The sequence below is a fragment of the Penicillium concentricum genome (assembly GCF_028827145.1).
Source record: "Penicillium concentricum strain IBT 3081 chromosome Unknown utg000001l_segment0_segment0, whole genome shotgun sequence".
NCBI lineage: Eukaryota > Fungi > Ascomycota > Eurotiomycetes > Eurotiales > Aspergillaceae > Penicillium > Penicillium concentricum.
The window spans coordinates 780954-807610 of record NW_026622754.1 but is presented as its reverse complement, the minus strand read 5'-3'; the positions used below and the strand labels follow the sequence as shown (position 1 = coordinate 807610).

Here is a 26657-nt window from a genome sequence, read left to right as displayed (position 1 = left end):
CTCAACTTAGGACCTGTAGCTCAGCATGCCCACATTCCTTTATATAAAGGGTAGCTATATTGAGCGAATCGTCATCATTATCTCTATTGACGGGTCACCATTCAGCATCTGCTCAAATATATCGAGATATCTTGTCGCACGCCATGGACAGAGAAGACAAGTCTACTCAGTCCAAAACCGATGTGTAAGTCACCTACCAGCTTTACCCAGCATGTTCTGATATTCTCTCGCAGACTCATCATCGGTGCCGGTCCATCCGGCATGATGGCAGCCTACTGGATGGCTCGCTATGGAGTCAGCGCACGTATTATCGACAAGCGTGACACGAAGGTCTTCATAGGACATGCAGATGGGCTTCGTGCACGCACGCTGGAGTTGTTTGACAGCATGGGTATCCAACACCGTGTTATACAGGAGGGATCTATCAGCACCGAAGCAAATATTTGGGTATGTATTTAGCTCGTTTTGCACAGCGACTAGGGACTGTCTAACAGCGCTATGGATAAATAGGTTCCAGGTCCACAGGGAAAGCTTGTCCGACAGGCTTCCATTAATATCTCTAGGATCGATGAGTCGCCATTCTACAATACATGCCTGACCCAGGGACGCATTGAGCGGTTCATTCTCGATAGTATTCGGGAACACTCTGATCTTGACGTGGAATACAGCGTGATCGCCAAGTCTTTGGAGTATGACGAGGAATTGAGTAATGATCCCAACTCATATCCTATTACAGTCAAGGTCCAAATTCTTGGTGAAGATGATTCGAAAGTCGAAGCTAGGTCTGAAGCTGCTGGCAACGAGGTGAACCGCGATAACTTACTTCCTGATGACCGGGTCGATCTAGCCCAACGCAAAAAACTACAGAAGACGCAGGTTGAGACTATCAAAGCCAAGTATCTGATCGGATGTGATGGTGCCCACAGCTGGACGAGAAAACAGCTAAACATTCCCGTGGAAGGGTCTAACACGGACCATATATGGTAAGTGACACACATTGTCCAATAGACCCACAGCAGCTAATATAACCGTGTATACAGGGGCGTGATAGACGTGATACCACTCAGCAACTTCCGTAAGTATTACCCACTGTCCACACTGCTCCCTCAACAACACCGACTAACTCAAACAGCGGACGTCCGCCGACTAAGCGTCGTGACCAACGCCGCAGGCACAATTCTCGTCATCCCACGCGAACGCGGCTTAGTTCGCTTTTACGTTCCCGTTCAAACCTGCGAAGCGGGCAAAAACGACCGATTCGACCGCTCGAAAATCACACCGGACCTAATCCGGGCGCGTGTGCAAGCCATCTTTGCCCCATTCACCTTCGACTTCAAGGAATGCAGCTGGTGGACCGTCTACCAAGTCGGACAGCGGATCTCTGCGCAATCCACAAAGGATAACCGGGTCTTCCTTGCTGGTGATGCGGTACACACGCACTCCCCTAAGATGGGACTTGGGATGAATATGAGTTTGCAGGATGGGTTCAATGTTGGGTGGAAGATTGCCCTTGCTGTGGCGGGTACGCTCAAGCCTGAGGTTCTTGAGACTTACGCTTTGGAGAGACACCCACTTGCGGAAATGTTGCTTGACTTCGATCGCAATTGGTCGCCTATGTTTAATGATCGGAAACCTGAAGTGGTGGATACGAAAGCTTCGGACATGGCTCTTATTGCAGAGAGGTTTGAGGACTTTGCAGATGGGTGGAAGGTGTTTTACCCCGCGAGCAGTCTTGTTCGGAAGGCTGAAGACAATGCTGAATTTGCTTTTGCACGACATATGATTCCTGGGGAGAGAGTCCGGCCGGTAAAGCTTCGAAATCAGGCTGATGGCACTCCACTATGGACAACAAGATCGTTGGAAAGCGATGGGCGCTTCCGCATTCTAGTTTTAGCTGGGGATATACGAAACCCAATGCAGAAGCAGCGCATTGAGACTTTGGCCCAGGCCTTGGATGAACAGTCTGGATCGAGTATTTCACCACTCGGCCGCTACTTGGAGATTCCTGGTCGATACAAGAGCCCTATTGATGTACTAACCGTCCATGCTTCGCCGCGGAAAGGGGTAGAATTCTTTGATTTCCCAGAGATCCTGCGTCCATTCGATCAGGTGAAAGGATGGGCATATGACAAGATTTGGTGTGACGATGCTTGCCTATTTGATCGATATTGTGATGGAACAGCATATGAGAAGTGGGGGGTTGACCGGGTTCTTGGAGCGCTGGTGGTCGTTCGCCCGGATCAATATATCGGATGGGTGGGTGAACTTGGAGATGTGAAGGGATTGACGCATTACTTGGATAGAATTCTTGTGAAGAAGTCACCGACAGACGAGATTGACTCAGTCCTCTAGTGAATATTGCATGAGACAATAGCAGTACTGTAGGACAAATTTCAATAAATTGTTGCAAGCTAACCTAACGCTTCGAAGTAGCCGACTGATTGAATAAACAATGGTGTTCTGACATAAAAACAAGGAGGACTATTGGTACATGCACAGCTGCGTTATCTAACTGCACTTCGCGCAAATCCACAACCACCTTCATGATTGTGCGCCTGTTTCGGGCATCCACGACCCATCCTCTCGTAGCCCAGTGTTAGGATCATTAACATGAGACGACCCAGGAGCATTCTCTTCTTTATTCAACGAGTCCCGGGTAAGATCTGGATTAGCAGGGAACTGGAACTTCGAGCTATGCCACGGCTTCACTCCCATTCGGTACATAGTATCGATCTCCTCCAGTGTACGACCCTGTCCCTCGATGACGGCGAAGTAAACCAGACCCGCAGCAAGGAAAAGACATCCGGCAAAGACATACCCGAAGAGGAAGTCAATGTCGCCAGTAATAAAGGGAGTGAAGAAGGCAAGGAGGAAGTTCCAGAGCCAGTTGGATGCAGTCGCCAGAGACATGGCGCGTGCGCGGTATTGCGAAGGATACAACTCGGCGATGATCGTCCATACCATCGGACCCCAGGTACTGGCAAAGCCAAGAATGAAAAGACAGGCAAAGACGACCATGACTATACCCGCAGATTTTGTTCTCTCTGGGTCTTCTTGGTCTAGGGAGAAATGGCCCACTGAGGCAAATATCATGAAGCAGACGAACATCCATAAGGCACCGGTTATGAGAGAACGGCGTCGACCATAGTGTTCAATCAGATAGAGGCCAAGGAAGGTTGTTCCAAAGTTGACGCCGCCTAGAATCATCTGGGTAACATAACTGTTTTTGATTCCAGCACCATTGAAGATAGTTGTTCCCTAGTAGATGTTAGCTTGTACTAATTTCTCTGTGTTATACTATGATGTCAGAACTCACATAATAGAAGAAGTAATTAGCACCTGTGAGCTGCTGGAGAGCTTGCAAGGTGACGCCAACGGCGACTCGATACCCCATCGTCGGAGCACGGAACAACTGGATCCAGCTAACCTTTCCGTTGCGCTTCTCTTCTTCGTGTTTCTGTCTGATTTCATCGAACTCGAGATGAAGAGCGCGGTGGTTATGAGGGATACCGTAGATTTTGGCGAGGGTGCTCTTAGCTTTCTCCTTCTTGCCGTTGCGGTAGTCGTAGCGTGGACTTTCAGGAAAGAACATCATGCCAACACCAAGGATTATGGCCCAGATATACGTGATACCCATGGGGATACGCCATGAACCGGTGTCGGTGCGAGATTCGGTTCCAAAATTGATACAGTTGGCAACGAAGATTCCAAGTGTAATGAATAGCTGATATGTACTGGGAAGAGTTAGCAGGCGATAATTGCATTCTGGAATGACCCCAGGGATGGCTGCCCAGCATACCTGATCAGCGAGCCTCGAATATGCCTCGGTCCTGACTCGGCTTGATACATAGGTACCAGTAGAGAGATTGCACCAACTCCGAGCCCAGCAACCCAACGACCCATGGCGACCTGGTACCACTTGCCAAAAGGCGAGGAGATCTGAACGGTGACTCCAATACACACCATCAGAGACCACCAACTGATAGACCACTTTCGTCCTAAGCGGTCGGCGATGGGTGCTGCAACTAAAGCACCTATCAGAGTACCAATCGACAGCTTTAGGTGTGTTAGCATATGAGCAAGAATGGCGTAGAGCACACCGCTTACCAAGGCAACAATGAGACCCGAGCGAACATTGCTGAAATGATAAGTTCCATCCGATTGAGGTTCACCATAGCGATGAAGGAAGTCTTTCATTTCCAGGAAGCCGGAGATCTGACCGGTGTCGTAACCGAAAAGAAAACCACCCATGGAGACGAGAATGCACATAATGAATGAGCGCCATGTGAGGAGCGGAACAGGCGTGTCGACGAGATCATTGGGGCCTTTCTCGTGTTCATTTGAGGACCTTGCGTCGCTAGGGACCTGAGGGTCTGCATAGAGGTCCTGTGGACGTTTTTTGAAAATCTTATCGAACATGGCGCCAGCGAGTACTATTTGGCTGTAATATTTGCTATGTAGCAACTAAATTTTCGATCTCCACGCTGTGCCAGATCAGCCATTCTTATAAAGTGTCTGACCAAGCAAGGATCACGGAAGCCGACTCCTGAGTTTCTTGTGGGAAACGGACTATTACCGATCCAGGCAGGCCGCATCATACGATGACACGTTGATCCAAGAGCCCGAGCATGAGCGATTGACGACCTTCGCTTATGTCCGTAAGAAAATAGAGAATCTGGGGAATTTGACACTCATTTGGCAGGGTTGCTGGTTCAGCCACGGGTTGCCCGGGTGGTTCATCGTTGCTGTTGGTCAAGATATCAAATTCAAACTCCACGCTTTCGAACTCTGAGTGGCGTGGAAGTCTCCACCTCCTGAGCCTCGTGATATTTTATTTCTGGGAAACCAATAATATCGCTGAGGGAACCTGAGTAGGACGATGTCATCACTTGGATCCGGGGAAGTCATGACGATGACCGCCACAAAGCTTGGCATTCAACAGACCCACTTTTAATGTTCACTCTTTGGAGAGATCGTATTGCCAACTAGAATTTTTAAGTGAGCGAGCGGTGGTGGTGCTTGCTCTGAGTCAAGCTGCAATTAGTCTTGATAGATAAACAGACCAGTGTAAAAAGGCACGAGGTTTTCCTTCACGGCACTGTTCTCAGGGTCGCTTATAGAGAGATGATCTATTCAATCGGACATACTTCAGCTCAGAGAATATACAAGAAAAAGTTGGAGAAATTCAAGCCTCCAGGATTTTCATCTATCTACTGTAAACGTAATTTGGAATGGGAGAATTTCTCTCAATTCGTGTATCTAAAATGCATCATGGTCAAACCATCGCTTAATCCTTCCTTTTTTCGGTCATTTTCCGGTTTTCCAAATTGTAATCACCACCACTGGCTACTTCAACCGAGGTAGCTCCCTGCTTAGGCAACTTGCCGAAGTGGAACAGGCTCAATTGAGTCCCCATTTTGCTCAAATTCTCGACTTGAGCTGCCGACGGGCGTCACTGGCTCGTTGATAATCGCATGTTTAGGTTCGGATTGGCTTTCCAGGCGTGCGCGATCCAAGGTTTCATGAGAAGCTACCGCAGTTTTGCAACGATATTGCATCGCATACACTGCAATGGGGACACCAACAATCCACCACGAGAACATAATGGGAAGTGCAAGATAGAGTCGGTTATTGCATCCACCGGACCAGATCTGTATCAGGACTTGGTATGCCTCGTGGGAGGGAAGAGCGTAGCCCCAGCGGAAGAAACCCGGATTTAGCTCAAATGGGCTGATGGTGCTGGCGACATTGAGAATGACCCATGTCAGAACAATGAACGGCATGAACTGAATTGGTATGAAAGCGGTCGTGATGTCGAAAAAGAGGAAGTTTATGTGCATCAGAAGCCACAGAGTGACCCAAGTCACCACAAACCGACTTCCTTGTTGTCCCCAGGACTCTCTGAAGGCCCAGATATAGCCGGTCATTAACAGTCCTCCCGTGAGGGTATAGAGGACGGAGGCTATCACGCGAATGAGGCCGTTGGCTTTCCAGGACATTTTGGTGAATGCGTCGAAATGAGTCGAGATGCCGTTTAGAGCCAACATGAAAAAGAATTGTTGGATGATGGGCATTACCATGGATACTGTGTTGTAGAAAACTCGTGTACCTTGTTCCGTGCCCTTGATGTTGATTTCTTCCACGTGGATCGGATCGAGGAACGCTTTGAGAGAGGCTGGATTAGAGAGGTTGGCTGAAGCGGCGACGGCAGATCCATTGTTGGCGTGGTATGTCGACCGTATGGTTTCAATCAGTTTCAAGATGTTGGAGTAGACCGCGGCCTGTGAGAAGACTGGATATCTCACCCCATTCCAGATGTAAGTGAGCGAGGTCGGTGGGCGGGACCCGTCTGCCAGGGCCGAAGCGAGACTAGCTGATCCACCCTCAGTGGTGTAAACAGCCCCCCAGTACTCACCCCGGCATACAGCTTCTCGAATATCCTCTGGTTGTGGATATTCATTAGCAGATTGCAGCAGCAAGCTTGGGAACCCATCTCCTCGTAATTGGTTGTAGGCATCTGACACCGACTTGCCGATGACACCACCGTCATAGTCAACATAAAGCACATTGAAATTGTGATACCGGGTGGTACTTCGGAACTGCGTTGCGTAAAGATAGCACATGTTCACCAAGAAAAGTACCTGAAGAAGGAGAAACATGGTGATCACAGCTGGTAAAAATCGAGGCCGAATCTCCTTCCATGCGCTCATTTTGGGATATGATTTTGATTCGGGTCTCATCTTGGGAGATGTAGCGTGAAGGAGATGAGGTAAAAACAAACGGTGACTGAGATTCCCTGAAGAGTGACATTTATAGGAATTCTCGGAAGCCGAACCCCGTATTGCTTACTGGCTGAGCATATTTATTCTTGGTCGCCCGGGTTGGTTGCACTGGTTTCACTATCCGAAGTATAAACTCGTACGGTAAATCCGTGAATACATCAGAATGTTCAGAGGTCAACCAATGGTCATACAGCCCTAGAGTCAATCCTCCGCTGATTCAGCGACATCCCAAGAAAAATGGATAGAACATTGGTCGCACATATATCGGAGAGAATTACAGAGGAACTATATATATAGCAGATTTTAGGGCGCGCGACTTACCCGATTGGGTTGCTGCTTTATGAGGGCACTTAGTAGCCGATGGGCAAAGCAAATAACAACCCTGAAATACTTCTGATTATGAATAAATTCGTTGTTTTGTTTTACCGTCCTGGTTGTCTCATCCCGGGTCTTATTGGCTCTTCTCAAAGATTCGTCTATTCTCGCACTCGAATTCACCGAACCTTGTCTGGGTTTCTCTCTAACTGATTGAACCGTGGAGTGCATTTTGTATACTAAAAAAACGTATAAAGAAAACGAGGTTGATGACGACTGGTACGGCTACTGGCGAAGGGGAGGAAGAGAAAGAAGAAACATTGTAGTTCAACCTAGCAAATAGCAGTGTCTTTATACCCTGCATCTGACAAACAAACTGCTCAGCCTGTAGGCAAACAATGGGAGATGAGATCATCCAACAACAACCTCGATTTTTCAAATGACGTCGTTTTGGAAAGAAAGTCATTATAAAACAACAGTTTCGGGTGTATCCTTAAAGAACAACTGTAGCTATAACCAACGGTTGATACACGGCTGATCAACCGTTTTCCAGAACCCCATTCCTCCGATAATGTATGTAATCAAATCACTCGCAAAGTATTCCCGTTGCATCATAGAAAAAACTGCCCAAATCTGTGGCGAGCAATTCCCATTTAATCGTCGCGCAATTTCATCTATCAATTTCATGACTCGGCCTTTCAGAAACCATTCTCCCTGAAGTGGCTGCAGAAGGATAGAATAGTAGGCCAGTAGCAGCAAAGCGCCCGGATTGTTAAGTTTCAATAGGGCCAGATACTCAGGCGAAACGTGCATTGGCCATGCATAGAGAACATCCCAGATAGTTGACGATGGCCCGCAAAGCTTAATAAACGTAAAGACCTGTGTCAATCTGACCGCTGAATCGCGGTATATATAGTAGTCAGTCGATTCAGATTCGTCATCTGGAATGACGGAGAGTAGTGAAATTAGTAGCGGGTCGTTAGGATTGGTAGTGACGGCGAGATAATCCCGCCAAAGTGCCGTAAAAGATGCCAATGGACTAGTGGTGAGTTTCGCCCAGACGGGGCAGAGCATCGAGCAGCCGTTACGGAGGATCTCGATCCACTCCAATACGTCTTCTCCTTGGTTATAACCATTGCTCAGAAACAATGACTGATCGTTAGACTCGGAGCCTAGAGCATAGACGACGAGGAAAAATGAAAAAGCTAGCACCGCCTGGCTGTTATTGCTATCCACATGCATAGTTGCCCATCGGAATGCAGGAGCCGCTTGATCTTCGTGTCGGATTGACTAAATCTTATAATGCGTTCGATTTGTAGGGTCGATAGAAGCAAGGTGGAGCGAAGCACAGGACAGGATGCCATGGAGCAAAAGGGAAACTGGGTGGCTAGCTGTGGGATAATGATTGAAAAAGCATCATCTGTCTCGGGGCCGCATGAGAAGGTTTTGTAGGTGTAGTTCCGATAATGGTCTAGTAGGCCTGCGTCGCTTGTGATCAACGTTTGATAAGGACTCAATTCTCGATTCTCGCTTGAAGTCGGGGTTGTTGCAGTCTGGAGGGATAATTAGTAAGGCCGATGATGGGTAATGGCCATCAATGTACTTACCGTGTTCGTCAACCCATCGGAAATGTTCGACGACGACGAAGTCAACAACGCCGGGTTAGTAAAGTAACGGAAAGCATTTCCCCGGAAAAATGTCTGTAACACATCCAGTGCTGCTTCATGCGCTTAGCAGTGATACAAAGATGAGCGCACCCCGCAAAGGAGCAGGCTAGCCCATTTTGAACAGGCAGTAAAGGCACTGGAAACTGGTTTTCATCGGGCAAGACAAGATTTTTGGGCTGGCTCAGTTCAAATCCAGAGGCATAGTCGACAAAGGCTCGACGGGATGAATGATGAAGATGATGGATTTCCTTGAGATGGCGAGGGACTGCACCAGGCTGAATCGCATAGCTGCAACGTAGGCAGATAATGTAATAGTTGGGATGGGGCGATCGTATCCACCGAGGTCGCATCCACTGTTGAAGCCATGATACTGATAACTGCTCACGACCGAAGACATTCATCAATCATGGTCATTTCAGGGGGCTATACTTAAGACTTGTCAGATTGTCACTGCCCGCACAATATGGGACCTAGGCAGGATTAGCAATTGTTAGTCAGCAACTGTGAAATGGATTGGGATCTTCATCAGGTGGAATATTTCTCAATTGCAACTATAGGAGACTACCTAGTGAGCATACCCAACAATGATGAATATGAACAACGCCAGAACGCGCTTCAAGCATGACCAAAAAGCAATAAACAAGAAACCAAAAAGGGAAGAAGAAAAATCTTCGCAAGCATCAATTAAATCTCCGACAACAGCTTGTCAATGTTCACCACCGGGCCCAACTCGGACAATGTCTCCTTCCAGACCTGGGCCTGCGTGATGATGCCAGAATCACTGTCTCCATATCCGGCAAATGGAGCCGGCTTGTTGTCACTCAGGTACTTGCCATTAGAAGGTTCACCGGCTAACACCGATGAATGAACGAGCGTACGGGCACCCATAGAGATAGAGCGACCGATGACTCTCTTCATGCCACCAAGGACCGTAGCAAAGGCGCCCTCCGCCGTACGATGCAACTCAGAGCCATAGCAGAAACCGGGGTTGACCAAGTTAAGGATGGCGCCCGTGGAGCGCTTAGCACTGGATCGGTTGCGGAACAGCTCGAGGAAGAAGAGCTGATAGAGCAGCTTAGAGGCATAGTATCGATCGCCCATGTCGAAGTGGCTCTTGTCATCCAATACGTCGATGAGTGAGATTTCCTGCTTGGTAGACACCTGGGCTTCGGCGAACTTGGCCCAGGCGGCTGTTTCACTACCGACAATAGAAATCACCGGGCGAGCGCGATTGAGGTTGTTGGCAGCTTGGCGATCGAGCTCGGGGAGCAATAGCAGAGTCAGGAGAGCGGTGCTCAGCCAATTGATTTGAATAGTTGTTTCGTGAGAGGTGGGTTGGTTGACGGTGAAGTTGAAGTTGGCAACACCGGCGTTGAGAAGAGCAAAGTCGATCTGGATCTCGGAGAGCCTGAGGCGGTCGACAAACACGATAATACTAGCGTAGCTGCCTAGATCCAACTCCCAGATCTCGATCACGGGGGGCTTAGCCGAAGCGGGGAGTGAAGCGAGAAGGGATTTCCGGGCAGCTTCGCCCTTGGAGATGCTACGGACGGCCAAAATCAGATAGGACAGTCCGAGACCGAGCAGCTGGGCTGAAGCTTGATAACCTAGTCCAGTATTAGAGCCCGTAACGATGCCCGCCTTGCCGCGAAGGGAGGTGGTGGACGGGGCCTTGGAAGGGCAGACCAGGAACTGGCGATAAAGGAAGCCTGGGTAAGAGTTGTAGAAAGGCATTTTGCAGGCTTGAGAGGGATGAGGATGGGAAGGAAACAAAAAAGCGTATCAATGTAGGGTATAAATACTTTTTTTCTGGCCTTCCTGTATACTTTGTTATACTAGTGGAAAATCGACGGTGCCGTTCCATGCTGTGATTGGCCAACTCGGACTTAACATGATCTCCGCAGAACGGATGGTGCCGTTCTCTTTTGAAGTTGAGAGCTAAAGGGGCGTAATAGGGTGACAGTCAGGCAGTATTGTCCTACCGGAATTAATTCATGGGTTTAAGGTAGATTGCAGGACGAGGTCTGACCTTATTTCCACCATCTTTTGGTTGATTTCAATATAACGGTTTTAAATTGCGGATGATAATCTCATTGAAACCTTGACTACGGGCGACTAAGTGTGCCACCTGGACACAACTATTTCATTGGACTATATTGCCATGCAGTAATTTAGTCCTCATTTTCTAGGGTTAGGAGTAAATAAAGTCTCCAGTCAAAATTGGATTAACTTGTTTAAAAAGACCATTAAAAAGATCAGTAAAAAGATCAGACAAGAAGTAGTATTCAGCCTACATAGTTCACTGTGCTAAACTAGTGTACTATATACTCTAGGCTGCCTTAGCACCCTTCCTGGGCTTCTCGGGCCTTGGCTTATTAGGTACTCCTTTTCTTACGAAGTATTATACAAATACAAATTGAATGGCATATATACTCTGAGAAGGCGGTGATAGCTTATGGTCAGGCAGGATCCAATAAGAGAGTTATGTCCAGGTGGCACACTTGAGCGCCCGTACCTTGACCTCATTTAGGGGGCCCATTAAGCGTTTGGCCACAGTGAAGAGAGAACCTGGAGAATTTGCCCCAGTATATAACTTCAAGCCATTCTATAGTTCATCTCTACCTCCTGTAGCATCATCGCCTTGCTTAGTGCGAGGCCATGTATAATAGAGCACAATAGCTTAAGCTCCAGTGGTTCTATTACCTCGTGTGTTAGTCGCTAGTACTTGTGCCTTATTAGAATGTAACTCAATGTGTCTTGCCTCCTCTGAATGCATCAATAAGTCACAATCTGTGGGCCCCTGGAGGGCCCCGATGTAGATAAGTGCTTCCTAAAATGATCGGGGGTGTAGTGCTGTGGGGAATCGCCGTCACAAATGATGTCCTCACTTGACTCTAGACGTTATCGGTTATGCAAGAGACTTGTCCATGACACGCTAATGCACTAGCGGGAATGACAAGGTAGTCTCGTAGCTGGTCAAATGGGGTGACTGACGTGTCTAGCACGGCACAGACGACGGATTATGCTAAGATCTACTTGGGCATGCACCTGGGTATGTACTTTATGGTTTAGAATCGTAGAAGCCAAATATTGACTTTACGTTACAAATCAAAGGCGCAACCTGTAGTCTGTAGTCTCTGAATGTTAATTTCTTTTCAATTTTGCTTCAGTGAAATATTGAATTGATGTTGAGGTGTTCAGCTCCACATTTTGATATTTAGTTCCCGGCCGGGCCGTGTGGAGACAAATGCAGAACTATAGTTCGCCCTGTTCGATTGCCGGTTCCGTCTAGAATTCAATTCACGCATTTTTTGTACATTGCTCGACGGTATAGACTTGTGATAACCTGAGTAGCAGATTCCCAAACTAAAATGTAGTTCTGCAACACCACATAATGCACATTATATGGAGAAAAAGGCGTGAAACTACATTGGCAGCGCTAATATTCCTTTCGTGGGGTTTGATTCTTGGCGAACCTGAATTCCAAGTTAGGATTAGCGTTCAAATGATCCTAATTCCAGTTAAGAATTCCAAGATGAGCCTCAAGTAGCGGGTACCTACATCCATCTCAATCCGAGCTAAGTGGGTCATGCATGGGGCAAGCCAAGATTAAGGGCGTAAACAAAGGCACAGACTAAAGATTCCAATATCTAGATCTACTTCGGATGTAGTTTTAAGGCCCGTGATAGAAAAACTGCTGTGATCATCAGATTCATATGTACGCGATATCATAGGCCGTCCCAAGAGAATATACTATATACCAAAAGCAGACAAAAAACATGTTTGCAAGTATAAGAGAAGATCAAAAATATAGAAAAACTTCAGACAAAAAAATCAAAGAGAAAGTAAACGCCCCGAATCCACAGGTATCATGAATAGAACAGAAAAGCTAAAAAGCCATTTCAAAACCCAAATCCCTTCCAAAAAGAATCACACCAAGCGCTACATAATCAGACGGCCAGCCGTCGGTCCCACCCATTGACCAGAGAAAACTCATCGACCTCATCTTCACCACGCATAGCAAAACCATGGAAAGGATCAATGGTATTGATATCCTCAGGACAGACTCGGACATCAGGATAAGGCGCCAGAGACTCCTCATTACTCCCCATACTCTCGCTCGAATAGCTCAGAACGCTCTGTGTGGTATGTTCTTGCTTATGTACGAAGTCGCCACTACTGGCGGACCACGCTTCGGGTGAGAGGCCGTGCATATCACTCTGCGGGTGATTGACAAGGGATGGGTCGTCGGGTTTGCGGCGGTATTCTGCTGCAATAGAGGCGAACGGGCCCGGGTCTTCGCCGCATTCTTTGCCGCCGTAAATGCCTGTGAATATGTTGGAATACCCGCGATCCATGTCGCTCAACACATATTCCCAGTCGGCCATTGTGATGGCGCCAGCTGTGGGGTCTGAGGGTGTAGAGCACGACATGGAGCGTTGATGGTCGTAGCCCAAGGATGCGGCTAGGCGGGGGTCTGAGGCTAGGTCCAGAGGGGAGTGACCTTTGTCGCTGAGGTAGTGTGGGGCGGGAAGGTGTTCGGGTTGAGAGAGGGGCAGGCTGCTCCAGCTAGGGGAGCGGAGCGACTGGTGCATAAGTGGGGGTGTGGTTCCGGAGATTGTGTTCCGTCGAGAGGACTGTGGAGAAGGTTGGCTTGGAGGCTGCTTATCACGGGTAGAGCAGGCGATAAGGCGAGACTTCAAGGCCTGCAAGTGGTTCTTGGGAGATTTGTTCGGCTTCTGTGTTGGTGCCACCATCTCCGGGCACTGCTGCTTGCCCATCGATGGGCGTCGTCCGTCGTCGAGAGAAACCAGACAGTTAGACAGCGTGCCGAATTCAGCAGCCGCCACGCTCGACTCTGACTGGAGGTACTGCATGGCGGTTCCAAGCAATTTCTGGCTTTCCTTGGCCAGTTTGCTATCGCTTTTCACATCAAGCATTTGCCATAGGAGTCCAAGCCCGGAAAAGAATATAAGCTCTTTCCTGTTAATACTAACAGACATACACAAACGCCTCTCATCGAGTAGTTCAAGAATCTGGATGATATGCTTTGCTGAATCGGACAGCGCCAGAACAGACGGAGAGCGAAGGTTCCCGTCAGCGTAGCAGACAGCTGGGCGATGTATCAAAGATCGAATGAAATAGTAGACAAGTGACTATATAGCAGTGTCAGCATTTTTCCTTTTTTATAAAACATCAATGAATTAATGCTGGGACTTACCAGGAGCGGGGACCGACTGCTCGTGACGTTTGTGCTAGGCTTGTCCTGACTGAATTCGAGACGAAGATGCGGCGGCAGCGTGTGAAGCCACTCGTCCAATTGCCCTGTCACCGAGCGCATCTTTGAAATATACACATCGTAACCAGATTTAGAAGGGAATAGATCCTCCAAAGCCCTGTTCAAGATCCTGGCAGCCCCGAAGAGCGCGATAGCACTGGATATGCGAGTGGATTCGCCAGGAAGGGTCGGCAAAAACCCTGTTTCTGTGACATTCTCATCGTCCACATCAACTGGATACTCAGCCTCAATATCCTCTTCGCGCAAAAGGACAGGCAGTCCAGTAAGCGCGGAGCAGAATCGGTCAAGCACATATTGCGACCAGAAAACCTTCTTACGAGTCTCATCATCTAGTGGATTGGACGAGCTTTCTTGGTTTTCGTGCATGCCTAGCTGGTGGCAAATATCCACACCAAGGGCACGGTAGCGAAGCAAGGTGCGGTAGTCGCCTTTGGTCATGCAGTAGATCTGACCAAGAACAAAGCACTGCAGGCTGGAAACTGACGTTTCACTGGAGAGCGAGTCAAGGGTGGCCGACCAGTTCTCTTCGAAGAAAGTCGGGTCTTGGTTGGTGCGCGAGGTTGACGAAAGGGCAGCGATACCGAAAATCAGGTTCAACTGCGCCATCACATGGGGATCGCGCTGGAGAGTTTCGGCATTGTTGAGATACTGCCCATAAGCTTTCAGAATAGTGGGACGATGCACTACAGGGTACAGCGGTGCCCATTCTTGGAAGAAGATGTTGATCAGCTGGTCCGACACCAAGCGGGGTGGCGTTTTCACGGCCTGGTTAGGGGAACCCTGGAATACCGAGGTAGACAAGGCAGTGAGCGACCCTATGGGAATCTTTGTTGCCGATTTGCCCTCACTGACAAGTTTATCGGTAAAGACATCTGCGCATGTAAGTTAACTTGATTGTTTCCATTTTAAAAGGGACACGCATAACATACTAGCAAATCCTAAAGTGCTAGAAAATCCGATAAAAGGATTCTCGGACTGCCGGGATGGTCGGGTCGTCGATCGCTGTACATGAAAAACCCCGTCCGATGAATCCGAAGCAGTCGACTTCACTGTCGCAGAGGCAGAGGGAGACCGGGCGGAGGCGGCTCGGTGCGGCGGCGAAAATGAATGTATCCGGGACAAGACATCGATCTTTTCGTCCTTCTCGTCTAATAGGTCCTTCAAGTCTTTGACTTCGGTTTCTAGACTCCTAACCCGTTCTTCGAGCGACTCGGTATATCCACGTGGGAAGGCGCGGCGGCTTAGTTTGTCACTGGTGCGGCACTCGAAGCCCACGTTGGCGCATTGCGAGCAGCAAGGTCGAACACCGTCGCAGCGTATTTTCTTACTTCGGCATCGGTCACAGGCTTGGGCGATACGGCTTGTTGTGCCAGTTCCACCGACTTTGATCACTTTCATAGGCAAGATACCAGGCATGTTGTGCAGAAGGGGCACACGGGCCGCCTGGGGTTGAGTTGGTTGTATTTGAAAGCCAGAAGTGTAAACACGACACTCCGTATAAACTTGTTTAATGCCGAGACAATGCAAAGAATTAAAGAATCTCCTTGAACAAGAGTATGCAGAAGAAGCCTAAAAACATGGGGAGGGACACGGGAAGATGGGGACACGCCAATGCTGAGTCAGTTTAAAGTGGGACTGCTGACCTTCTTCGGGCGCCAATAAGCTCGTTGTTCTTTCGGTATTTGGTATTGAAAGCGTACCTACATATTGAGTTTAAATAGATTCTAAGCCTCGATTTATTATTGGTGAAAGTATTTTGCCTAGAGAGGCAATATATACCCCGTATAAACCCCCGTACTCAAACTCGCCCCGGATTCTTCCTCGACATTTCTATGACGGTTAGATCCTCCCCCGCACTCCACATTCCAAACCCCTTGGCTGGAAGATGGGAATGTAGTTTGCCTACCATGGCAGAGGAACAACCCTTATGGAGTGAATATATTCAATTATGGAGTACTGAGATAGGGATATTGAGCACAATAGCGTGCTCGGATCCAAACCGGTTGCGGTATTACCGCTTCCGACTTCTTCCCCCGGCGCCGGTGCTGCAGCCGCGTGTCTCCTTTGTTGCCCTAATAGGCCCTACTAAGTTTTGGTCCGATGATCGGCCAGTGTCCATGGTTAATATGTCTTACTTTCCACTAGAAGAAATCGAGACTCCGTGATCCTTCCGATGAACATACCACATGGAATACCATAGCTACGGCGGTACTCGTCTTGTTACAGCCACCAAAATAAAATCCAATCCAACCCTAATCATAAAAGCCGAGAAAACCCCAGAATTTTAGAGTTTATATTCATTGTAAAGTAATCACTTCATAGTGGCGAACCGTTCATGGAGGATCAACTGTGGGGTGACAACTGGAATTTCAAAGGATTTGAATTATATTATTAGCTCCACATAGAAAGCTATCAACTTGAATTGATTACTAGTTATTAGAGAAAGACGCGGGACATAGCTCAATATATATTGTAAGTAATCAATATAATGGCCATGTGTTTAATATCAAATTAATACCAATACATGTAATTATGGTATTGTCAGGAAATCCCGTTTCATTCCGCTCAGCGAGTTTCGCCCGAGAGATCAGCGAACCATGGTTGTTGAGTCAATAGCCCCACTAGGCTCCGGCCTGTTGGATTCACGATCTACAGTGTGCTCTCCACTATGTACATCCCGGATTCAATATTGGTTTTCTAATTGTAGAATGCGTTCTTCTAGCATATCACGTCACCGGTATACCCCGGAAGGTTCATGAAACGCCATGCACTGCATGCAGTGCCAACCCGGTCCAGCGGAGATCGGAAAGTCGTTCCTACAACTGGCTTCCCCGCATACAACTCCGACCCTGTAGATCATATTCACCGGTTGAACCCCCTTACAGCTCCATGATTTTCCACTATAAAACGTCATAACTATGGTTTCCCGTCACGATTGAGCGCTAGTAGCGCCTAGTCCGATGCGTTACGGGGGTGTGGGGTTCGCTCTTTTTTGAGATGATCTGGCGGGGACTGGGCTTGCTGTAGCCTGTTAGCCAAACAAAAAGTGGGCTTCAGAGGGATATTTAGGAATGATCCGGATGCTTTGACATGTCTGTTGGGATATTATTGTTTTCTCTAATCGGCAACATCTGGACCCTTAGTTTTACATCATGAAAAGTCATCGGCTTCATCCGGCTCCCCTGTCTGTGCACGGAAATACTCGGCCACCGTTTTCGAAGCCAGTAGTTCTGTTCTCTGCGTGGCATGGTCAGTGAGGGGACATTGGAAAGGAGATGGCCCTTTGAGACAGTCGAGAGATCATATCACTCACCTGTTTTATTAATTCGTCGACGGCCCTCTCCAGCAGCTCCCCTTCCAAAATCCGGTATTGGGAAATCGAGGTGAAGATCCCAGGTCGGAACATGGAAGCTAAAGCCGCCTTGTCCTCTTGCAGATTCGAGATGATCTCCTCAGTCTCCTGAAGAAGAGCAAGCTGAGTCTCGAGCCGTTCGAGAAGCAGTACCGCAGCGCGGAGCTGGAAAATCTCCCATAAGGGATCAACAGCGAGAAGCTCGCGGAGATGACTCGCTGATTGTATCTTTTCGCCTTTCCAGGTCGTTTCCAACTCCCGGCCGCCGTCGGTGGTCTGTGCGATCCCAAAGTGAAGCCCGTCTTCTTCGTTCACGCATGCTATCCAAGCCAGTCCACTCTCCCAAGTTACTTCTTCGGAGCCCTGCACGGCCGAAATTCGAATTCCAGAATTGTTCTGGCAGAACATCTTCTTTGCGAGGGCGAGAGGATCATCCTCTGGCATATCTAGATTGAGGAATATTTCTCGTGCTTCCGTCGTGCCGCTTTCCAGAAATCCGTAGGAAAATATCATTTCAGATGCGGGCTTTTCATCTCCGTACCTGTCGTGCCATGCGTCAGCCAAGCCCCCAATGACCATGTCCACCGTGGAGGAATCTCACGAAATAGTAACCTCTTCTCCTGGCTGGAGACTCTTTCCCCATCGTAACTGAAGAACGGCGTTCCCATCGGAGTCCGCATCATATAGCGCCTTGACCCCATCACCGGAGCCATGATTGGCCATATCAATACAAGGCACCATCGCCAGACCACTGCCGGGTAGATCCAGCATGCGCGACCGATAGGCAGCGTCAACATATTTCCAGTCATGAATTGTCAGCGCGCCTGTCTTCTCATCCCACCAGCTCCGTTGGCACCACGCAATACCCTCCGTAGCATGGCGGAGCTGTTCAAACTCCCGCTCAAGAGATGCAAACTTCGCATCAAGAGCTTCTTCAAGCGACGTGCCCCGGAGAAGCTCTTGTTCCTCGCCGGTGTAGAAGATAGGCAGAGGGAACGATGGAGGCAGGAACTTCACGTATTCGGTCCAGGGATTAGAGATACCGATAGTCTCGTGTGCTGGGTGCAGATCGGGGCTGCTGTGCGATAGTTGAATGAGTAGGAATATGAGGATTGCTCCTCTAGCTGTCTGTGTATCTTAGTTGGTTTTCCCCATTGTAATGTAGATGCGGGGGAGCAGCCCATACCCTGCCAAAGTCGCCGATTGCCTCCAACACCTCGCGCAAATACCTATCGGATTTGGCATAATTATGGACAGTCTCCAGGGATAAGACTAGATCGGAAGGGATTTGTAGGAGGATCGTGGGTTTTGCATCGTTCTCGCTGCTCATCTGGGCTTCTGTTGCGATGAGGGCACTGCCTTTGTCTGCGCCATGTTGATCAGATCCAATCTTGTGAGCTGCGATTCCTTGGACGACGATCCCGTTGAGCCTCTGCCAAGCAGGCAGGGATTCGATCGGGATGTACTCGCGCTTCATTGTGAAGTGAGTTGGAGGTTGGCATTTGTCCGCTTAAAATGTCGCGTCGATGACGATCGTTGTCTTATCGATAAGCTCGGCCCCGAGCTCGACCGGTCCCCTCTTACCCTTTTTGGACACAATCGAATTGCAGCATACGAACGTCATATTACCGAGTAGATAATCATACCTACATGTAGGTAAAATTAAACGCTCTAGCTTTTCAGTTATCTACAATAACTCGCAATTCCCTATGCGCAATCATTGTATCTATTCTGCCACGCCCATGCTGCACAGCATGTCTGTTCCACGACAACCTTGGCGGGTCATCCTACCGTTACAGTCCGCCATACACCCGCAAGTTCTCCGTGCGCCACTTGGCATCCGCCAGTACTCCATTTTCGAGGATTGGAAGGGGAGTTCAGCGGAGGAACACACACGCAAGCGGGCTCAAAAGGGCGATGCAGAGGATGTACATTCAGAGGCAGCGGCCACTGGGTTGAGAGAAAGGAAAACAAACCAGGGTCTCGCAGATGAGACCAAGTCACATGGAACTACGGAGAGGGGTGGGACCAAGTATGGAAAGAAAGCTAGAGAGGAGTATCCCAAAGCGCCAGAGCCGGTCATTGGCATGAATGACGAACGGCCAAAGGTCAGTTCATATGCATGGTGAGGGAGTTCATTTCATCTTGCTGACTGCATCCCAATATTTGCAGAAGGGCAGTTGAAGTCAGGTATCTTGTGGTGTACTATGGCGTTGTTCGAGCTCGACGCATTTACTGTCGAGACCCCAAATTTTGTAATAATAGTGAATCGGAGTAGAGAACAAGGTCATAAGACATTTCCATTACTAATGTCATATCATCCATTGGGAGAGGCTGTACATAAACGGACTGGTCTACCGACCAACCTTGAACGATAGGATCTGCAATGGTAATCAGTCAATGAACCGTTGTATAGATTAGCGGGCGTCACTTACATCGTGTTTCCCAACTGCCACAATGTCATCCTCGGAGACTCGAGTTCCACCCACTCCTTCGACATAGTTGATAGGTACGTCACCCATCACCTTCCGAGCAACATCGCCAACAGTACTGTTTCTGTGGGATGTTAGATAGGATATATCGGCCTCGAAATAGGAATTACTCACTTATTGACCAAAACACAGTCGCGGAATACAGCAGTTCCTGCGCCAGAGTTGAACGTCGCCACGTTCCGGACGGGGAACACTGGTACGAGACCTAGAAGCTCTGCGGCCCGGGAAAGACATTGGACGACTCCGGTAGATCCAAATCGATACAGCACCATGTCTTTCATGTTCTCAACCCGACTGGAGCGAAGTCGTTAGCAAGGTTACAAACTTCCCATGGGCACTGAACATACGTTTTCAATTTTTCATCCATCTCTTTGAGGCCTCCTCCATCTGGGTCGCCCATCTCGATCAAATCTTCTCGTGTATCGACAAACTCACTGCCTTCGACGTACTTGATGTACTCCTGCTTTGCCAGCTTTCGGAGGAAGACCTCAGATATAGCGGAGCAAAGCACAATGCTTTGGGGATCTTGCATTTTCGCAATTTTGCTAATGTTCTGCAATTTCTGTCAGAACAATGTAAGGGTTACCAGATAGATCCTCGTACCTTGTCGGCGTCCGGGTGGTCGATCTTGTTCAACGCGAACACTGTGGGGAATTTCTCATCGATAAAAGCATTAACAACAAGCTCTACTGTCTCATTTGACCAATCTTCCAATGGCTCTTTTAAGGCAAGTTTATCCATAAATCGCGCAACGGTAGCGTAGGTACTTCCATAACCGGCAAACTGTTTCTGCAATGTGTCGACGGGGTTTGCCTCTGTGTTAAGAATCAGTTATGTGTCATCATAAATAACGTTGCAAAATTTCACTGACTCAAGGCCTGATGTCTCCTTTTGATTGACCCCCTAAGGATAGATCAGTACTTGTCCCTCGTTTCGTTGTTGGCACTTGTAAACGTACCACCTCTCCATCAGGTTTCCTAGCACCCATCGCACGATCTCTGATCGCAACCACTCAATGTCTACTGATGGATCATATCCTCGAGTGGCCTTTCCTGTAGATATTTATCAACACCCACTTCGCGCCATTGTATCCAATCCGGCACACCCAACTAACCTTCAGCGTCCGTGGTCCCGCTCACATCCACGACGTGAATCAGAGCATCGGCGTGACGCAGATCATCCAAGAACTTGTTACCTAGCCCGCGACCCTGATGCGCGCCTGGCACAAGACCTGCGACATCTAGCAACTCAATCGGCACGGACCGCCGCCCTTCGTGGCAGCCTCCATAATTGGGCTGGCACCGGTCTGAAACATTGTGTCGCATGCATGGGCAATCGATCTGAAGGTATCCGATGGCTCGCTGGGGGTCAATGGTTGTGAAGCTGTCGGGTGTCAACACGGCCTGCGCGATCAACTGCGATAAGGTGGAGATGCTCGTGTAGAACAAACGGGGCGCACATACGGGAAATTTCCTGCTCAGAGCATGATTGATTAGGTTTCCGTGATTGATCGTAACTGCATTCCAGTTCACTTACCAACTTTCGAAGTCGCATCGGTCAAACTGTTCAATGTGGTGGATTTTCCACTAGACGGCTGTATGCCCCTCACACCTGCGGTCAGTGGGGTGGTGGAACATTGGAGGGGAACGACATACCTTTCCCACCAGTCCGATCAGCGGATCTCGAGGCATATTGAAGAGTGGATGTGTGGAAAAGCAAAAGATCCTCAGAATAACACAATGACCAGATTCACCAAGTCTCCACAGCCCTCGGAGTTGGCCTTCGATAAGAAACATTTTCTGCCGTGTCAAAATGGAAGGCGGTGTTATCAATGGCCGGCATGCTATTATGCCGCTTTAGGACGCCGACTACTCTAACTCGTTGAAGCCTTTAGTTACTATGGAATTGTCTATTTTCGCGCCTGGAGATCATTTAAGGACCGATTGTGGATTGCAATTGAGGGGATGGTTGTCAATATTTCACAGTGAAACACTATAAGCAACCGTTGTATATCCAATCGGTCCATGAATCTCCGCCATCCAGTTCAAGATATCCATTGACTCCTCGACAGGCCTCGAGTAATATTGGGATATGCATAGCGTCTTTTCATGAAAGTAAATGAGCGAGTTTGCCACATTAGGTGGTCCATCAGCTATGACGCCAATCCCCATGTTTTAACCAGTTAACTATTATCTTGTTGACCCTACAGCTTGGAATCTCCAATAGAAACTAACCCCCCAAGATGAAGCAGGGCCCAGCTGGTTCTGGAGGAGAGAATATCCATGGCCCTGAATGCCATGTCGTCATTGTAGCAAACGTCACAGCGTCTTGCCATCGACATAGAATATGGTACCTAGATATATAAACCCTCTTTTACTCGGTCAATTCTGCCACTTCACCACCTTCATAACCAAAATACAAAATGACTGACGCTACTTTTCACACCACCATTCAGGACCTTCGCAGGGCCGAGTCCAAGCTTTCCTTGTTGCATGGTGGCAACCCCCCGGCGGACTCAAATGTCTCTAGAATGAAGGCGAGTTATCTACAACGCAACACGAAGTAGAAAGCAGACCACTAACTTGTTGTCTATAGTCCATCATCGACCAAAACACCAACAAGCCCGCACAGATTGACAAGATCAAGGCCAGCCTGCCTCTACCGGATCAACCTCCAGTCGCCAGCGACTGGAATTCTCTCGATCAGCGTATTACTGGCATTGGCTCCGGACGTGTTGAGTTCCCTCCTGACAACAGTGGCCTACGTGGAGCCCCGGCTGCCGGCAGTAGTTCCGAAGAACTTGGACTCTAGAGTATTGAGGGACTGTATCATCTTCCCTTTCGATGCTACAACCGGTTAATTGAGTATATGAACACGATGATTCAATATGTGTACAATACTCATTTTTGTTAAATCATTACGAGCGAATGAGTGAATTTCAGAATTTCTTCCTGATTGATCTGTGTAGTTAGTTAATCATAATGTAGTTTTGAAAGTTCACCGCCATATTCTTTGTTTTATGAAGCACCGTTGAAAAGTGCAGATCTGGAGGTGGCTATGATTCTATATAAAACAAGAATAGACGGTCCCTTGTGTCCTTTTAGTAGTCTTCTCAGATATTCTTTTCATTCAACAATAAATGTCAAAAAGTAGTTTCGAATGACAATATGTACGCCAACTCCTTTACTTTCTAGCGTACCTTAACCACAATATTAATTTCTAATCGGAAGAATCGAAGGTATACACGCACAGTGAAAATAGGGAAGTTTGAATTGTTTGCATTTCATTGCCTAGACCTGACGTCAATTGCCTCTTGCATCGCCAACTTTTGATCTGGAGATGAATTTCAAGACAGGATCCTGGATATGTGGGGCATATGTTTCCCCTTTTGATGCCTTCGAGAAGTATGAATACATCAGAAGGGAGCCTGTGTTCCACACCCTCCGTTCTATCGGTTTCTCCAGCCACCAAACAGAGCGACCCAAGTATAACTAGTTAACCTGACGGCGACCAGCTGGCAAAATTCCAAGGTTAAACCTGTATATATCTTTTATAAACCCTACTGGTCAGCGTAAGTATGACATCAAAGCTCTTTGGTACACGATCAGTTTCTATGAGAACACCAGATACTTCCAACATGCGGTTCGATTATAGCCCACTGCGTTCCTATATAGATCTGCCACCACCACCCATCTATCATTCAATTATCCCCCATCTCTCTTCTTTCTTCTACTACATATATCTTCAATAACTCAAATCTACCTCTTATTACTTTTTCCATCATATAATCATGGATATTCAAGGCACCCCTCTTCCTCACACCAGCCGCGGCACCAAGGTCACCAACGACCCTCGCTCACAACAGCGCATCAAAGAACCGTCGGGCCCTGTTACCAACGACTCGCTTGCCGCTGAGTCTGTCTGCCAAGGTGGTGGCTTCTCTGGCAACCGTGGCGCAGAGGCCATGGGCGTCTCAGGAAACCAATCCACAGTAAAGAACAGCAACACCTCCGCCTCCATTAAACTTCCCTCTACCCCAGCTGGCTACCAGCGTCACGACCGTCATGAGGAACAGAAGTACCCCGAATGTGTGGTTGGCCAGGGCAAGTTCCCTGGCACACATCTAGACAACTCTGGCTACTCCGGTGGCTCAACTGCGGCCAAGAAGGAAATGGGCATCAAAGCTGGGGAATACTCTTCTGCCAGCGGCAGTAGTGGTCACAGTCAGCAGAATGATGTGGCCAGAATCCAAAAGGGTGGCTTCCCCTCCGATAATGCTAAGAATGTTAGCTTCAACTCGGAACTGGGCTCCAGCCAGGACCCTGCCCGTGAATCTATCAACCAGTTCCAGCGCAGCAACGCCGGTTCTGCTTATAGTTCTGGTCATCCCGAACAGAAGCGTGTGGATGATCGAAATCAATACGACCAATTGGAGAGTGACCAGCGCGCTTAAGTCTCCCTGGTTTGAGATCTGGCCCATTGTTTTTCATCTTTTTGTTAGAAGAATGCGAGTGAGCAAGCGTGCTTTGATTGGACTTGGCATAGGCTGAGGTTACGATGAACTATGGGCTGATGATTGCATACATTTATGTACAATAGCAGCTAAAAAATACATATCGTTACAAATTTATTTTTGACCTTTTACTCCGTATCAATCTCTTGGGCTCACTTCCTTCGACATTCTCACCCCATTGTGTGCGTCGTTCACGATCTTTTCTTTTTAAAAATTTCCAGCCTAGTAGGAGTGCGTTGTCAAAAATAAACACCTAATATATAATTGCCAACTTCAATGGACCACGGAAGAAAAATAAGATTTGATTGATCAACAATTGTATAGATGGGATATATATATTCCAGGCTATCAAAACATGCGATAGTCATCCTCATCAGATTCCGAACCCGAGTCCGACTCATAGTCACTATAAACAGACTCTAGGAACTCATACTCATGTTCCCCCACGGAGTGTGGCCGGGTGCTTTCCGAAGGAGCAATGACGATTCTCAAGGGGATCTTCATTGTCTCATCTGCATCCTCATTCCGCTCCTCACTATCCATAACCTGATCACTTTCCCTAACCAAGGCCTGTCCTCTCCGTCTCCAAAGATAATTCCCCAATTCAAGCAACCCAATGGTGAAAATAGAAACCCAAACCATTACCAGGAGAATAATCACCGTTGGAAAAACTCCCGGAAGAGGATAGTGCCACAACGTCAAAGTTTTCGATCTCAAAGTCGGCAGGGAGAAGCGATATGTAAAGAAAGAGGACGAATAGCCCAATGAAGAATAGGAGGAAGATGCAAGTGTGGTGTGTTTGTGGTCATTGTTCAAGGTATTTTTCGTGTGCAGGTATTGTAGAATATCACTGTAGTCGCCGTGTCTCTGGGGAGCGAGTGCATCAATTGAGCTCTCCTTGTTTTCTGTGTAGTGGTGTTCCTGTTCTCCCGTATGTTGGTTGTAGGGCTTGTGCATGTGCTCAGGTCTTTCTGGGGATGCTGGGATCAGGATTGAGACTGTTGGTTTCCCCGACTCGGAAGTTCCTGTTGCATAACGATTATTTGGTGTGTCTTGCTCTGTTGGTTCGTGTTCTTGGTTGGTTGGCCATGCTGTGTTCTATCGGGGGATATAGGTAAGTCGCCGAGTCGACAATATAGTACGATATGATACAGTACATACCCCGTTGTATTTGACGTGCGGCGGGTCAGGTAATTGATCCAATCCTTCTTTCTCAAAGATCTTCCATATCCCACGGGCATTAGGGTCTTGGAATTGTTCTGTCTTGACCCATTTGCTGGTTTGGATAGGGTGGGATGTAGTCGATTGAGTAACAGCCAAAATCAGTGCAAGGGTTAAAGTGGAGGGGCGATTGATATGCATTGCCGGGGCTGTAAAGAGGGAATTGGCTAGTCTGATGGCCTATATATGCAGAAAGAATGAATTGTCCGACGAAAAACGAGGGCATTGAGTTCCTTATATCATTTTTAAGGACAGGGGAGATATATACCGCAAGGGCCGTGCCTTGAACACAAGGAAGAAGCTGTGTAGGACAGAGGAAAACCCCTCTCAGATTCGGTGCCCAATATTAAATCTGCTCCTGGATCTAGGCTAGTGCTAGAGGATCTGTGAGCTTAGGATATGATTCCTTCAGGGCGCCATGCCTGGTGATTGGCTACATTGACATGTGCTGGGCTTGGGATATGCACTTTATCCCTTGTTTAACGCCAAGGGCGAGGGGCCTAGGGATTGATCATATTGATCGGCCTCAACTCAGAACGCCACGGTAATAGTTTATCCTGCGATGCAAGGCTAATTGTCCAAAATTGACTCTTCATACTATATGTACTCCGTATGATATCCATGATTCATCGCCGTGTTGACCCCACCATCTATTCCGTACAATTCTTGAGTTCGCTACGGCGTGTGACTGATTCCATCCGCGAGAATTTAGGGTTGACTGTCTTGGACTGAGGACACTATTGAATATTGGAGGGGCTCGAGACCAATTTCATATGCCAGCTGTTGTTCTACCGCACAAGGGGATTATACAGGCAGACTTTTGGAGAATATCAACTCCTACAGCAATCAGGCACAACGTGGTTTATGCAGGTGTCACACTGTGGGGCAGTGCAATGAGTAAGATTTGCATGGGATGTCCATTAAAATTAACCGAGACCTTACTTAGAACCGAATCTATGAGGTTGGTGATATCTCACTGGAATTCTTGCCTTTTTCGTACACCATTGAAATAACGC

At 48.1% G+C, this 26657-nt stretch overlaps 13 protein-coding genes across 13 annotated transcripts; 4 read left to right on the top strand and 9 right to left on the bottom strand.

Moving 5' to 3' along the window:
• Window positions 1-143: 143 nt before the first annotated feature.
• Window positions 144-2352, top strand: N7517_000312 (putative phenol 2-monooxygenase; the record flags this gene model as incomplete). Its single annotated transcript, XM_056718042.1, has 5 exons — window positions 144-184; window positions 234-447; window positions 511-983; window positions 1041-1075; window positions 1133-2352. 5 exons carry the CDS (start codon window positions 144-146, stop codon window positions 2350-2352), a joined length of 1983 nt encoding a protein of 660 aa, XP_056582177.1.
• Window positions 2353-2541: 189 nt separating this feature from the next.
• On the bottom strand, window positions 2542-4419 carry N7517_000311 (sugar porter family MFS transporter; the record flags this gene model as incomplete). Its single annotated transcript, XM_056718041.1, has 4 exons — window positions 2542-3258; window positions 3317-3734; window positions 3800-4056; window positions 4108-4419. The coding sequence occupies 4 exons, from the start codon at window positions 4417-4419 to the stop codon at window positions 2542-2544; spliced, it is 1704 nt and encodes a 567-aa protein (XP_056582176.1).
• Window positions 4420-4594: 175 nt separating this feature from the next.
• Window positions 4595-4886, bottom strand: N7517_000310 (uncharacterized protein; the record flags this gene model as incomplete). The annotated part of the gene is made up of 2 exons (XM_056718040.1): window positions 4595-4786; window positions 4812-4886. 2 exons carry the CDS (start codon window positions 4884-4886, stop codon window positions 4595-4597), a joined length of 267 nt encoding a protein of 88 aa, XP_056582175.1.
• A 486-nt stretch (window positions 4887-5372) lies between these two features.
• On the bottom strand, window positions 5373-6710 carry N7517_000309 (SNG1 family protein; the record flags this gene model as incomplete). Its single annotated transcript, XM_056718039.1, has 1 exon — window positions 5373-6710. The coding sequence occupies one exon, from the start codon at window positions 6708-6710 to the stop codon at window positions 5373-5375; it is 1338 nt and encodes a 445-aa protein (XP_056582174.1).
• An 897-nt stretch (window positions 6711-7607) lies between these two features.
• On the bottom strand, window positions 7608-9387 carry N7517_000308 (transcriptional regulator family TF; the record flags this gene model as incomplete). The annotated part of the gene is given in 5 exon segments (XM_056718038.1): window positions 7608-8371; window positions 8389-8650; window positions 8705-8826; window positions 8841-9117; window positions 9343-9387. The coding sequence occupies 5 exon segments, from the start codon at window positions 9385-9387 to the stop codon at window positions 7608-7610; spliced, it is 1470 nt and encodes a 489-aa protein (XP_056582173.1).
• A 61-nt stretch (window positions 9388-9448) lies between these two features.
• On the bottom strand, window positions 9449-10498 carry N7517_000307 (Short-chain dehydrogenase/reductase SDR; the record flags this gene model as incomplete). The annotated part of the gene is made up of 1 exon (XM_056718037.1): window positions 9449-10498. One exon carries the CDS (start codon window positions 10496-10498, stop codon window positions 9449-9451), a length of 1050 nt encoding a protein of 349 aa, XP_056582172.1.
• A 2216-nt stretch (window positions 10499-12714) lies between these two features.
• On the bottom strand, window positions 12715-15479 carry facB (C6 transcription factor FacB/Cat8; the record flags this gene model as incomplete). Its single annotated transcript, XM_056718036.1, has 3 exons — window positions 12715-13920; window positions 13986-14935; window positions 14993-15479. 3 exons carry the CDS (start codon window positions 15477-15479, stop codon window positions 12715-12717), a joined length of 2643 nt encoding a protein of 880 aa, XP_056582171.1.
• Window positions 15480-17213: 1734 nt separating this feature from the next.
• Window positions 17214-18892, bottom strand: N7517_000305 (SET domain-containing protein; the record flags this gene model as incomplete). The annotated part of the gene is made up of 4 exons (XM_056718035.1): window positions 17214-17300; window positions 17377-17956; window positions 18017-18543; window positions 18602-18892. 4 exons carry the CDS (start codon window positions 18890-18892, stop codon window positions 17214-17216), a joined length of 1485 nt encoding a protein of 494 aa, XP_056582170.1.
• A 232-nt stretch (window positions 18893-19124) lies between these two features.
• On the top strand, window positions 19125-19544 carry N7517_000304 (uncharacterized protein; the record flags this gene model as incomplete). The annotated part of the gene is made up of 1 exon (XM_056718034.1): window positions 19125-19544. One exon carries the CDS (start codon window positions 19125-19127, stop codon window positions 19542-19544), a length of 420 nt encoding a protein of 139 aa, XP_056582169.1.
• Window positions 19545-19769: 225 nt separating this feature from the next.
• Window positions 19770-21598, bottom strand: N7517_000303 (Ygr210 GTPase family protein; the record flags this gene model as incomplete). Its single annotated transcript, XM_056718033.1, has 11 exons — window positions 19770-19796; window positions 19851-19965; window positions 20022-20201; window positions 20255-20460; window positions 20511-20722; window positions 20779-20810; window positions 20866-20959; window positions 21022-21290; window positions 21371-21380; window positions 21444-21501; window positions 21563-21598. The coding sequence occupies 11 exons, from the start codon at window positions 21596-21598 to the stop codon at window positions 19770-19772; spliced, it is 1239 nt and encodes a 412-aa protein (XP_056582168.1).
• Window positions 21599-22329: 731 nt separating this feature from the next.
• N7517_000302 (uncharacterized protein) lies at window positions 22330-22718 on the top strand (the record flags this gene model as incomplete). Its single annotated transcript, XM_056718032.1, has 2 exons — window positions 22330-22443; window positions 22503-22718. The coding sequence occupies 2 exons, from the start codon at window positions 22330-22332 to the stop codon at window positions 22716-22718; spliced, it is 330 nt and encodes a 109-aa protein (XP_056582167.1).
• A 979-nt stretch (window positions 22719-23697) lies between these two features.
• N7517_000301 (uncharacterized protein) lies at window positions 23698-24360 on the top strand (the record flags this gene model as incomplete). The annotated part of the gene is made up of 1 exon (XM_056718031.1): window positions 23698-24360. The coding sequence occupies one exon, from the start codon at window positions 23698-23700 to the stop codon at window positions 24358-24360; it is 663 nt and encodes a 220-aa protein (XP_056582166.1).
• Window positions 24361-24768: 408 nt separating this feature from the next.
• Window positions 24769-25782, bottom strand: N7517_000300 (uncharacterized protein; the record flags this gene model as incomplete). The annotated part of the gene is made up of 2 exons (XM_056718030.1): window positions 24769-25518; window positions 25582-25782. 2 exons carry the CDS (start codon window positions 25780-25782, stop codon window positions 24769-24771), a joined length of 951 nt encoding a protein of 316 aa, XP_056582165.1.
• Window positions 25783-26657: the final 875 nt, after the last annotated feature.